We start from the raw sequence: 12,800 nt of genomic DNA, 5'->3' as shown, positions 1-12,800 counted from the left end.
AGTACAATAGGGAAAGGACATGTCAGTGCAAGTTACCTTGAGTCGAGGCTTTCCTCGAGGTTTTAAACAAAATTGAAATCTTCTTAGCTTCTTCATCAAGCCTTTTGTCAGACATATTTCAAAATTTCCTTAACGAAATTTCTCTCTGCAACTTTAAAAGGTTTTTCTTCTTTGAGTTTTGTTGTAGGCGATTTTCTTTGTGCTACATGCACCAAAGAGGAGCAAGGTCAATGAATACCCCTATTTAGCTTCTCTCATCTAGGAGACATATGGCATTTTGAGGAGCAATTACAAAAAAAAAGGTTGAAGGAGGTTCTTAATGAATCATATTTTGTCATTTCCAGAGCAGTTAAATAAATACCGGGTGATCTATTTATGAGAACAAACCACGTACAGGGTCAAAATGGAAATCCTGGTAGTGTTCATAGCTACTCTCCCCCACTTTGGATTGCTAAAGGACAAAACATAGAAGCTCTGCATGAAATTTTTCAAGGCGTATTTTCTTGGTGTGTTTGAGAAATGTCTTGGAGAATATCGATGAGAAATTGACAATTCTTTTGGCAATAGATTTCAATGTGACTATCAGAAATGGGAAGCCTTCCCTTAGGTTTCCCATTTTATATGTCGAGGATGAAAAGATGTTCAAAGTAAGGAAATTCATCATAAGAGAGAATGCCGATTTCCTCTGGGCAATATTCAAGCTGACAAAAACTATCGAGGAAAATTGGATAAGGAAGTATTTAGAGTTTCATGGACTGACAACTTTGGTTGAGAGAGTGGAAGACTGGGAAGTAGAAGTGAAAGAAGTCTTAGCTCACGGGGGCCCTAAGCCAACAAAAAAGATTGAATGCTTTCCAAAACCACCATAACTTGTTTGGGGTAGCAAGAAGCTCTTGATGATTGTTCACTAGGTGGACACTTCAATTGCCCTAGGATCCTTCTTCGCCTGCCTCTGGTCCTTCATCTCTAGCTTCGTGAATTTCCAGCTTTGTAGTGGCTCTTCATGATCAGGTTAGGCTATTTTATTTTCTTTTTCTTTTTCAGTCTAAGTTTAAGTTAGTTCTCTGGTTATTCGTCAAACTCTATGTTTTTAGGAAGGCTTTTTGGTTTAGGCTCCTGTTGATTTCTAGGCAATTCTTGTATATTTTAATTCGGGCACATTTTATTAGACTACTTTTAAAACTTTGATTATGTATATTATCTTATATTAATATAATATTTCCGAACTCAACCCTTTGTTGATAAAAAAAATATGCCCACAAATAATACATACTGAATGTAGAATGCCATGTTCTTTAACACTACATTCCAGTATGAAATAATTAAGTTGTGAAAAATATACCTAGAAGTAAATAGAAACAAATTTAATGTGTAATCACTTAAAACAGTTTATCATATTGTTATGTGGTGTCAGCTCACATGGTTGCCACCAATTAAACCATGTGAATAACTTGTAATTCTTCCCTTAAAAAACTCAAAGGAATGTTATAGTTATGGGCGGGAACTCATTAAGTGCGCCAAACCCTAACAAAAAGGTATGTATAAAAGTGAAGGCTTACAAATGCCAAGGCGAGAACTCCCAAGGAATTAAAAAAACATGCAAACTAGGTGAAGAAAGCCGTTGAGTTCGTCGCTGGATTGCATATCAAGTGGCGCACACCACAAATTAAAGACAACCACATAAAAAAAAACAATGGAAATTTTGCATTTCTCACGTGTGCCCCTAAACCCTACAAATTACAAACCCTCGCCTAAAATATTTCTCCCACCATTTCTCACTGTCATCTCGAATGTCTTGCAATTTGCAAAGATGGGCGTTTGAAAAGCGTTTAGCAGACAGACAGCAGAGCATTAAGATAATTGACGCACTCAAAGCATATCTATCTTCTTCATTTCTCAAATTCTCACCATAACTGCCAAGCAAATGCAAGCCGACATGCTTTCCTCAGCATTCAACTTCCACATTCACCGTACTTGCTTAAGTTTGGGTCATAGCGGGGCTAGAATTTCAGCGGTTCTGCGCCATGACCGAGCTTCGTTCTTTTCCTCACAGAAAAATAGCGGGCGCCATGCTCTTAGACCCTGGCCTTTGTACGATAGGCCCAGTTTAAGTGCCACATTTAGTACTTCTAAGAAGAGCGACGCTTTGGGTGGCTCTCCTTCTGCTATTTCTGTGAAGAAGAAGGGGCGGCGGGAGGGCCCGGAGGAGGAGACGCTCGCCGCCTCTGCAGATTTGTTGACAATTCCTGGCGTGGGCCATCGCAATATGCAGAAATTAATGATGAAGGGCATTGGCAAAGTCTCTGAACTCAAGCAAATTTATAGAGATAAGGCCAGTCATATTTTCCTTAGTAGTAGTTAGCTTTAGAATGAAAAACATTTGTAATGATGTTTATATTTTTAGGAGGCTGTTACCCATTGTGTGCCATTGTTTTGTTTAAGTATGTAGGCCTTGGCTTCGAGATAATATCCACAGTTAAGCTTTCTCTCTTGTTATTGTTTTGTGCTCTACTTGAAATATCAGCGTGAGCGAGAAACTCCTCTGGTTTTAAGTGTTTTATCATCCTTAATACAACAATGCCGACAGTAACTGTCTTAAGTTAGCACCATAACACTCGTTATAAGGTTGGCCTTATCGGTAAAGAACATCTGTTTTCTTGGTTTAAGCTTATCTGGAGAGTTACAGGCTCAGAGTCCTGTTTTTGGGGCCTTACACCAGGGTAGGTGGCCTAAACTCATATTTCTACTCGCGAGGCGGTTGTATGTTTTCTCTAAGTTGTAAAATATGAGAATCTTCATCTAAACATGGAGCAGCTAGTTTTTGGGAGAGATTGAGGTTTCCAAGTACTGCTTGCTGTGGGCGATAGAAGTTAGCACTGCCGGCCAAGATATTTCACCAAAGTCTGGTGCTATTTTTTTTAGCTTGAATATAGTAGCACCGTCGGAGAAAATTGCTCGAGCTCCTTCTCGTACGACCACTTTGTTAGACCATATGTCACGAGCATTTTTTGGCCTTTTCCCAGGGGTGACAGGTAAAACTTTAACCTGAATATTCATCATGGCAATATCTTACCATTCAGCTACACCGGATTCAGCAGGACATCCCTGACACGGTATATCAAGTTTATGTATTTTATGTTTAGAGTACTTTCTAGTTTTTCTTTGTTCTGTAAAGTGTTCCACAGTGATGCATTCTCAGCTCCCTGGGACCATCTGAACATTTCAGAAATGTAAGGTCATGGAGAGGGTTTCCTCATCTATCTGCCTTCTTTTTCCTCAAACCCTGGAACTGTTTTGGATTGTTCTTGTCATCCCAAAGCTTTTTGATGTTTTAAAGGAGTACATAGGGATGTCCTTATGTCTCTGGGACATCAAGGTGCATCATCAATTTGCTGAAAATGTCCCAGGATGTAATAATGCTCCCCCGTTCAACAGTTATTTATAAAAGAAATAAAAGAAAAAGGATGCTTGCAAATTACTAGTGTAAAAAGGGACTATTTTCAAACAATTATTCTCATGATAATCCATAATATAATAATTTAGTTTTTATCTTTATAATTTTTTGTTTGTATTTCAGAGTTTCAGTCAAATTATAGTGTCATTGATGCCAATTTTATTCGAGTTTCAGCTCTGTAATAATGTTCAACATTTTAATTATTTCCCATCCTCCAATTTCCCCTCTTTTTTTGTCACTAAAATCTAGAGTGATGGTCATCCTGAAAGGATATGCTCAATGACTTCTGTTCCACCATCCAGGAAACTCGGAGAAACTTAGTTTATTCACAGAGACCCTTTGCTATTTTTGTTTTTACATAAATAAATACATATTTAGAAAGAGCTCTTGAACATCAACATCAAAAATATATAGGTTGTTTTTAATTTTATTTTTTGTTCCTTTGGTTTAAGCCTTGGAGGTCATCTTTAGGCGTGGATTCCCTTTTTCTTTTTAATTGGCTAATCAAGGATTTAACAGTCCCATGGCAAATAAGTGGGAGCCTTGTTCCGGGCACTGATGTGTGCACTTTTTCTCACAGTATTAATACACAGAAGTTTGCCCAACAGTTACAGGGAGAAATTGAACTTAGGTTTTCAATTTGTTAATGTTCCTTCTTTACCACTTAAGTCCGGTGGACTTGGCCTGGATTTCCATTTTTAAGATTTGGAAAATTAGGGTTGTACTTGAATGTACATCACGGCCTTGCAACATTTATGCTATAGTTATGACCTGCCTTACCACAGTGAGTGAATACAGACTTGGGTTAAGCTTGTACAAGTGGCCCCATCACCATTACACCACAAATGAATGATAATCAGAGGCCAGATACAAGGCTTAAGACGAACCATAGCCTACACTGAAAGGCAATTATTGCAAGTCTTTGCACAGCTCCCAATGGCAAAAACATCTTTGCCAAAAAAGAATTGGGAATCCACCATGTGGCCAAGGCACCCTAAAAAGAAAGAACTAAGGAGGTATAAAAGTGAATTGATCTCACAGAACTGCCCAAAAGCTGGGTTGCACATTGCATAAAGCCATGTCGGAAAAATAAGTGCCAAGTTTCTTCAGCCTAAAAGCACTTGATTTTCTTTTTGAATTTCACTTTTCTATTTAATATAAACAATGTTTCTTTATTCTATTGATTATTAAGAATTGTAGCATAGACATTTTGAATCAATCACAAAGCAGTTAGACTTTAATTAATCAGTATATGAGTGACCTCCAATTACGAAGTATCAAAATCATTCAAAACAGCTAATAATTGGACAAGTTGCTCAAGTATGGGTATGGTGCATATCACAGGTTTTAGTGGGTCATCAGAAAAAATATCAATTTAGTTCGCATGTTAAGCTTGTTGCCTTGTTTCTTTTCTTGTGCCACTCTATTGTTACTTGGTTTCATATCTGGTGCAATTTTGCCCAAAGAAAATTTTAAATAGTTGAAATTAAAATGCAAATGATTAAAATTACTATTTTGTGAGTGACGTTTATATATGTATCCTAATTTAGAATGGGAAAGACTGCTCAGAATTATTTTCGTTAGTTTCTTCTTAAAAGATTTAAGCTATTCAGGCCACGTAGCTCTAGTTTTTGTTTGGCCTCTTCAAAATATATTTAAGTTTTGTGGCATTTTTCTCATGTTGATCTTTTGCATTTATGCAGTTCCATGGAGATACAAGTGAAAAGATGGTTGAATTTCTACGTAGCTCGATTGGTATCATCCACAAGAATCATGCAGAGAGCATAACGTCATATATAAAGGACAGTGTCGATGAGGAGTTAAAAGAAGAAGATCAACCCATGAACGACAAAGGAGTGCAGAAGAAAAAGAGACTTACATTCTGTGTTGAGGGTAATATTAGTGTTGGAAAGTCAACATTTCTTCAAAGGATAAATGAGACACTTGAATTATGTGATGTTGTGGAGATTGTCCCTGAACCCGTTGCTAAGTGGCAAGATATTGGCCCAGAACATTTTAATATCCTAGATGCTTTTTATGCTGAACCTAAAAGATATGCATACACATTCCAGAACTATGTGTTTGTCACCCGTGTGATGCAAGAGCGGGAATCTGCAAGTGGCGTAAAGCCGCTAAGGCTTATGGAGAGAAGTATTTTTAGTGATCGAATGGTATGATTTGAAGATTTTTCAATACAGTTATATTCTATATTCCTTTTTTTTCTAATACTCTGGCATTCATATTTATTAATTTGTATGGTGTTTTTGTCAGTTATTTTTTATTTTTTTATCAGTCTTTATGCTTCAAGCTTTTCCATTTACATTTATCAAGAAGAGATTAAAAATCACTGCTTTTTTGATTTCACCAAGTTTGTAAACAGATTTGTTTTTCTTACCCTTCTTCTATGTGTTGGAGAACAATCTGTGTAAATGGTCATTTCTTCAGCTTGCATGTTGAAATTCTAAACTGAATTTCACTTTGGTACACTAGGTTTTTGTACGAGCTGTTCATGAGGCAAAGTGGATGAATGAAATGGAGATCAACATTTATGATTCATGGTTTGATCCTGTTGTATCTGTCTTACCTGGTCTTGTTCCTGATGGATTCATTTACCTGAGGGCCAGTCCTGATACATGTCATAATCGCATGCGATTGCGAAAAAGGGCAGAAGAGCAAGGTGTTAGTCTCGAATATTTGCAAGGCTTGCATGAAAAACATGAGCAGTGGTTATTCCCTGCAGAAAGAAGAAACCATGGAATGCTGTCTGTTAGTCAGTTTACCCATGATATGGATGAGCCTTTACCTCCACAAATTCAGAATCGTGTATTTTATTTAGGGGGAGAAAATGTACACTCATGCATTCAAAAGGTAATCTGAAACGAGAAATATTCATCTTGATTTTTATGTAGTTTTTTTTTGTCATAATTCAAACTTTTCTATATCCTTTTATGTTAATGCTAAATTTCTGATATCAGGTTCCTGCATTAGTTTTGGACTGTGAACCCAACATAGACTTCAGCAGAGACATTGAAGCAAAACAAGAGTGAGAAAAAACTCTTTTATTCTGTTGTTCTCTTAGATATTTTGAGCATTTTTTTTGAGTCTGAATTTAAGTAGCAATAGGAACAAGTGTGTTATGACATTTTTGATAGTACCAAGTGGCAAGCACATGATGCAGGCAAGCAAAGACAGCTAAATTTGTTGTGGACTCCTTTAGTTACAAATGCATGTCAACATATATTACATAGGTTGATATACCAGCTTACAGGGCACTCATTTTGTCTTGGAAGCCCAATTTTTTGTGACTTCCTTTCATATGAGCATAGTAGCAAATATTTTTGTTGGAATAATTCAGCAAACCAAAAGATACATTAGCATAATTTTATCCCAAAGTTTTCCCAATTTCAGCTATTATTCTTGTTAGCATAAAAAGTGAACCAGTGGCCTGAATGGCTTGTTGAGTTATGTCTACATTATCTTCATGGGAAGTAAAATATTTTAACTTTCCCCAGAAAAAAATGTTTCTCATAGATACATCTGACTCTGGGGCATTCGTAGACAGTAACATGTGTAGATAAATGATGCCTAGGAACAAACTTTTTTTTCCTTCCTTACCCGAGTACAAGATACACACGTTTGCTATTATGGCTTCGCATCAAGCTTTTGTTGAGAGCACGGTTAAAGATAAATGGGTGGAGATGTTATAGGTCCCACCCTACCCAGCATGCTCAGCATGCTCACTTGGAATTTGGCCCCACTTAACATTGGATAGGGACTATTTCTCTTTGTTTGTATATATATTTTATTTTGCTTTTAGTTATGGACCTTGTGGCAAAGCTGAATAGTAAAACTGGGCATTGCCAATCAACAAATTGCATCTTCTATATTGTTTTCCTGGGTTAGCTACTGTAAATATTGGCCTCAGTTTCCTAATAATGCTAGCTAGTTTAGAAGTTCCAAGTAAAGAAAAATAAATCATCCTTTTATAAGTAGGTAGTATGGGTTTGCGATAGAGCCCTTGGACAAGCAACAAACTTATGAGAGAGCTAAAATATTTTTTTGGCATTGATATTCATGTAAATGTTGGCAATTACTTTCCATAGTCAAACATAAAGTATATGTAGATCAAAGTTTGACAAAACGCGTAAAAGAAAAATCCTAGTTCCTTGGCCTATACATAAAATCAGTTTGCATTTTAGCATCTTTATCTCTTGTGCAAGTTAAATCATGTTCATAATAACTGAACGATTGTATTTCTCTTTATTAGCCTTGTGCAAGTAAAAGTATGTTCGTAATAATCTAACAATCTTGGTTCTCTTTATGACCATAGACAGATGATGGGGCATGAACTTAGCCATTATTTATTGACACCATTCATTTTACTAGACGTGTTCATCTGCTTGCATCTTGTTTTCTTTTACAATGCAAATATCTGTTTTAGCCTCATGCATTAGATGCTAAAATGGTATGTTTTGGTTCAATATGTGTTGATGCTGTTATGCTTAACTGATTGTGCATATGGATTGCATTTACAGGTATGCTCGCCAAGTTGCTGAGTTCTTTGAGTTTGTTAAACGAAAGAAAGAGATTCAGTCTTCAGATGAAGCTCCAGATGCTAAGAAATCTAGTAACCTAGTGTTGCCACATGGTGGTTTACTTGGCACCGATGGGAATCTCTTACGGCATCCTGGATTGAACTCTCTAGATTTTAGACAACCCATGATGTATCCAAACTAATTGTAAATTTATTTTGTGGCTTAAACTGCTCAGAGAATTTTGGTTATAACTTTTTTCTGCTGAGTAGTAGTTGCCAATAGCAGTTTCAATTTCAAAGTTGATGCTACATGTCACATTTATTTCATTTCAGCCCTTGTATATAGCTGGGCTTTTTTCTCGTCTTAGAAGTACAGCCATATGGAAGTATGTTGCTTGCCATATTTGAGGATTAACTTTCTTAAACAGTCTCTTTTCATTCCTTAGAATCAAGGTTTCATGCATCCAAACCTTCTATGTCAAAGTTGATGCTACTCGTCACATTTATTTCATTTCAACTCATGTATATATATTTGGTGGACTATTTTCGAGTCTTCAAACAATTTCAAAGTTGATGCTACATGTCACATTTATTTCATTTCAGCCCTTGTATATAGCTGGGCTTTTTTCTCGTCTTAGAAGTACAGCCATATGGAAGTATGTTGCTTGCCATATTTGAGGATTAACTTTCTTAAACAGTCTCTTTTCATTCCTTAGAATCAAGGTTTCATGCATCCAAACCTTCTATGTCAAAGTTGATGCTACTCGTCACATTTATTTCATTTCAACTCATGTATATATATTTGGTGGACTATTTTCGAGTCTTCAAACAATAGCCTTATGGAAGTATGTGCTTTTTAATGTTCTTACATTTGAGGATTTACTCTTGAACTTTCTCATCGCATTCAAAGAATCCGTTGTTGCGAAACATACAAAACGTGTAATGCACTAAGAAGGATAAGAGGCCTTAATGTGGTGTTTTTAACTTATTGGTGGTTGAAGAGGCTACACCAGGTCTATATAAGCAATATGGCTTCAAAATTAAATCGCTGATCTTTCTGCACGATGTTTTTCTTGCAGAGAGCCCAGATTCATGCGTTTGTTGTCTCACAATTTGGTCTGGATAATAAATCTGTTAATTGGTCGTTTGTTTACTTCCCATTATTTATGCACTACATACAAAACTTTATTTGTTAGATTACTTGCATATTTAGGAATACCATCTAGAAAACTATAATCGTTCCTTGCATTCGCTTGTGCAAATAGACATGCATATATTCATAAGAGTGAAAAATGCTTATGCAAATGTAGTTGTGCAAGCTAAGTGATAATTAAATATCAGATAAATCAAAATTAGCTTACTGCAGATGCTCAGAGTTGTTGGATTGTGCTATCATCCGTGTCATGCATTCTTAGAATTGTTTTACAACCTACCATGGAATAGGTAGTTATGTTGTACTCATCTACGCTGGAGACGAGAATAAAAAGATTTGTTAGATTTCTGAAGTCTAGAGATTGAGGCCTGGGTTATACCCCGAGTGGCATCAGATAAGTGGAGTGGTATTTTCCACAAACTTCCAATTTCCGAATTGAATCAGGACTGTAAAATATTACTAAGGTCATAATAAAGGTTTGGCATTTTCTTTCCCGAAGAGAGAGCCAGTTACACATGAACTTGGTATATGTAATGTCCCTTGCCAATTCTGATGAAGATTTTCAGACTTCTTGCCCTTTGAAGAAATTATAACAAACACTTGCTTATGACTGATATTAAATTTAGATTTGGCTCGACATTATAAACCTTTGTTTTAACAATAAGAGCGACTTGCAAAATCATAGAACAATGGTTTAGGGAGATAATGCAACTATAATACTTAATGTTTGATTCAATGACAATGGTTTGGTATGCAGAAATAAAGATGACTGCAGACTGTAATTAAGACAAACGGTTGGCATACATCAAAAGACAATGTCTGGATGCCACAAAACCTTATCACTCCTTGATTCAGAATCAAAATAGGCTCATTACATCTACTCACGTCCAAACACCTAACAATTAAATACTGACTTTCAGTTTGTCTGAAGACACATGGCAGCCAACAATATATGCATACCACTGAGAAATACAATGAAATTGTAATGCCAAGGGTATGAATCGCCTAAGTATGGCGTTGAAGAATCAAGCAATATCCAAAACCAATGACCTTTCAATGTGCCCAATCGAACCATTCTCAGATTCGCCCCTGCTGCTGCATGAAAGAGGTCTGATTTCTGATTATGATCAGTAATGCGCCTATAACCCTGCTCCAAGGAGATCGCCTTCCCTTATTGTGGGTAGCGCCACCATGCATGGATGAGAATAGAAGCCCAAAGAGGAAATATGACAAGAATCGAAGGACTGCTACTCACTGGTTCGATCCCAATCCAAATTGATGGTGCTTTGATCTCTTAACAATATCGCCAATGATCACCTCCAAATGTAGGTGCCCTAGACTCCTCTCAATATCGCTGCCCTCAAACATGAAGATCGATGCATCAATGATGATAAGTGAACCAAACCGTGGGGAGGGTATAAACTGCTTCAGATTGTTTATTTGCTGCAACCTCACTCGATCCTCCTCCAAACACATCAAATAGAATGGCCCCTTCCTCTAGATGATATCGTTGCCTTCAAACACAAGAAAGGATGCATTCACCATGACCAATGAGCAAAGTCGTGGTGGACTGAAAGTCTGATGTAAATATCTCAAACTGGTATGAAACTCCTATCAGCTCAATGTGAAGAACTGAATGTTCCTCACTCACAAGGCAACCCTTCAGAGGTTTTTTCACCACCTCAGTTATGCTGATCAAAGGGAGGTATCATTCCTGAAGATCTATTCTGAAGACAACCTCGGCTCGACAATTCAAAACAAGAGATAAGTGAACAACTGATGCTCAATATGTGTTTCCCCTCTTCTATTTATTCATTTCATAACTCATCATAGTCACCTTCTAGAAGACAAGGTTAGGTACACTTTATATTATTTAATTATACATGTTATTTTAATGTACCTTTAATTTATTAATTAAATAAAATGCACGTCTCATGATACGTGTTATCCTTTATAACATCAAAATATCAAATAATAATGAGATGTGAACCATTAATCACTGCCATGTCAACCCCCTACACAACTCCTTGGCCTACGACAGTGAAGAATAGGCCAACCTCGTGAATGTCCACATGCTAAGGAGAAGGGGACATTACAATGTACGCGTCATTGTCATGGATTTTGCACATGTATTATATCTGGCCAATGTGTGGAGATTATCTAAGTTTTTAACAAGTCTCTTATTCACACAAAATAAATCGAAGAGGCATGATTTATGAGTGAAACGGAGCTAATGGAGAAGGTTACATGTTTCTATGGTGTGGTAAGTGTAAATTATAAAGCTTTTCAATGTTTTTGATCAGATAAGTTAGACAATGTGGTTCTTGATCCTTACAAAAACCATCTTTAAGGCAAGGCAAAATAGCTTCCAAACTAGCCAAAAACAACAAACTAACAACATTGGAACTTTGTTTAGTGGGAAGGTAGAAAACTACAAGATAACAACGTTGAAACATTGTTTAGCGAGAAGGTAGACAACTACAAGATAACTACATTGAAACATTGTTTAGCGCAAAGGTAGACAACTACAAAATTGGAGCTAAGTTGCTTGCCAACAAAGACCAGGTTTTGAAAGGATTCAAAAGTTTGTGCATTATGAAACTAGAACCTACACAATACTTGGTCCCTTTCTAGCATCCCAAACACATTTGACTACGGTGGGAGACACAAACGTGCTAAGAAAGACATTTTTTCTTGTGAATAGTCTTTCACCATACGTCATCCTCTGGAAGCTCAAAATGAGGGGAAAGAGGAGGGTTAACTTCAATAGAAGACCCACATAGCGCCCTTGTAGGTGTTGAAAGACAACCTTGAAGGCAACCTTGAAGCTTCCAACATAGCAAGATCTATAACCTTGATACCTATAGTACCAACACCTGCACCAAAAGGAGGTGCAATGGTTAAATCGATAGTATTATATAGTTTGAATAATATATTGAAGATTGTAGACCTAGTAGGGGAAAGCTTTGAAGTCTTGACAGCCGTCAGAGAAAGGTCCTCAATTGACTTATCATCCTCGAAATCGAAATTACCAACAATCAAATGCTCACAAACAACATTTGTCCAAGTTGTCTCACCCGTCTTGCGGTGAGAGCTTGAGCAATCCAAAGCAAGATGTCCAATAGCGAACCATCTCTTGCAATTAAAGGAGAGACACTCATTGTTGAGTGTCTTAGTGTATGGTATGTCCTCGACAAGCAAGGCAATAACCCTAAGCAATTCTTTTGCAATCTCAAATTCATAAAAATATGAACAAAAGTAGTATTTTTGAAGTTTGATGAAATATTTTTATAGCAAATGATCTAGAGTATTGTTGCTAGATTTAAAAACAAAAACTTACCAAAATTGAAGAGGAAGTTTGGGTAGTCTAACCCAAATAGGCATAATACTTAAGGATTTAATTAATAAGGAGATGAAAGAAACCCTAATTTGAGTTAGAGAGTGTGTCATGTTAGAATAAAATAGGTAATCACTTAAATAATTATGTTGAAGACATTCCTTATATAAAGCGAACCACCCACTTTTTGAAATCAATAGTTCAAAATTGAAGAGAATGGATGCAAGACCATAAAATTAATCTCAATTGTATGCTCAAATTTATATTTTTAAAAAAGAAATCTTTTATGAGAAAAAAAATTGGAAAAATATATTTTAATATT

At 36.5% G+C, this 12,800-nt stretch overlaps 1 protein-coding gene across 1 annotated transcript; it reads left to right on the top strand.

Annotated features, from left to right (window-relative positions):
• Window positions 1-1,576: 1,576 nt before the first annotated feature.
• On the top strand, window positions 1,577-8,856 carry LOC131049106 (uncharacterized). Its single transcript, XM_057983130.2, has 5 exons — window positions 1,577-2,332; window positions 5,158-5,625; window positions 5,945-6,322; window positions 6,430-6,497; window positions 7,990-8,856. Exons 1-5 carry the CDS (start codon window positions 1,925-1,927, stop codon window positions 8,189-8,191), a joined length of 1,524 nt encoding a protein of 507 aa, XP_057839113.2. The 5' UTR covers window positions 1,577-1,924; the 3' UTR covers window positions 8,192-8,856.
• Window positions 8,857-12,800: the final 3,944 nt, after the last annotated feature.

This window comes from Cryptomeria japonica, chromosome 7 (genome assembly GCF_030272615.1).
Source record: "Cryptomeria japonica chromosome 7, Sugi_1.0, whole genome shotgun sequence".
Classification (NCBI taxonomy): Eukaryota; Viridiplantae; Streptophyta; class Pinopsida; order Cupressales; family Cupressaceae; genus Cryptomeria; species Cryptomeria japonica.
Note: the sequence above shows the minus strand (reverse complement) of the source record. Positions and strands in the feature narration are given on the sequence as shown.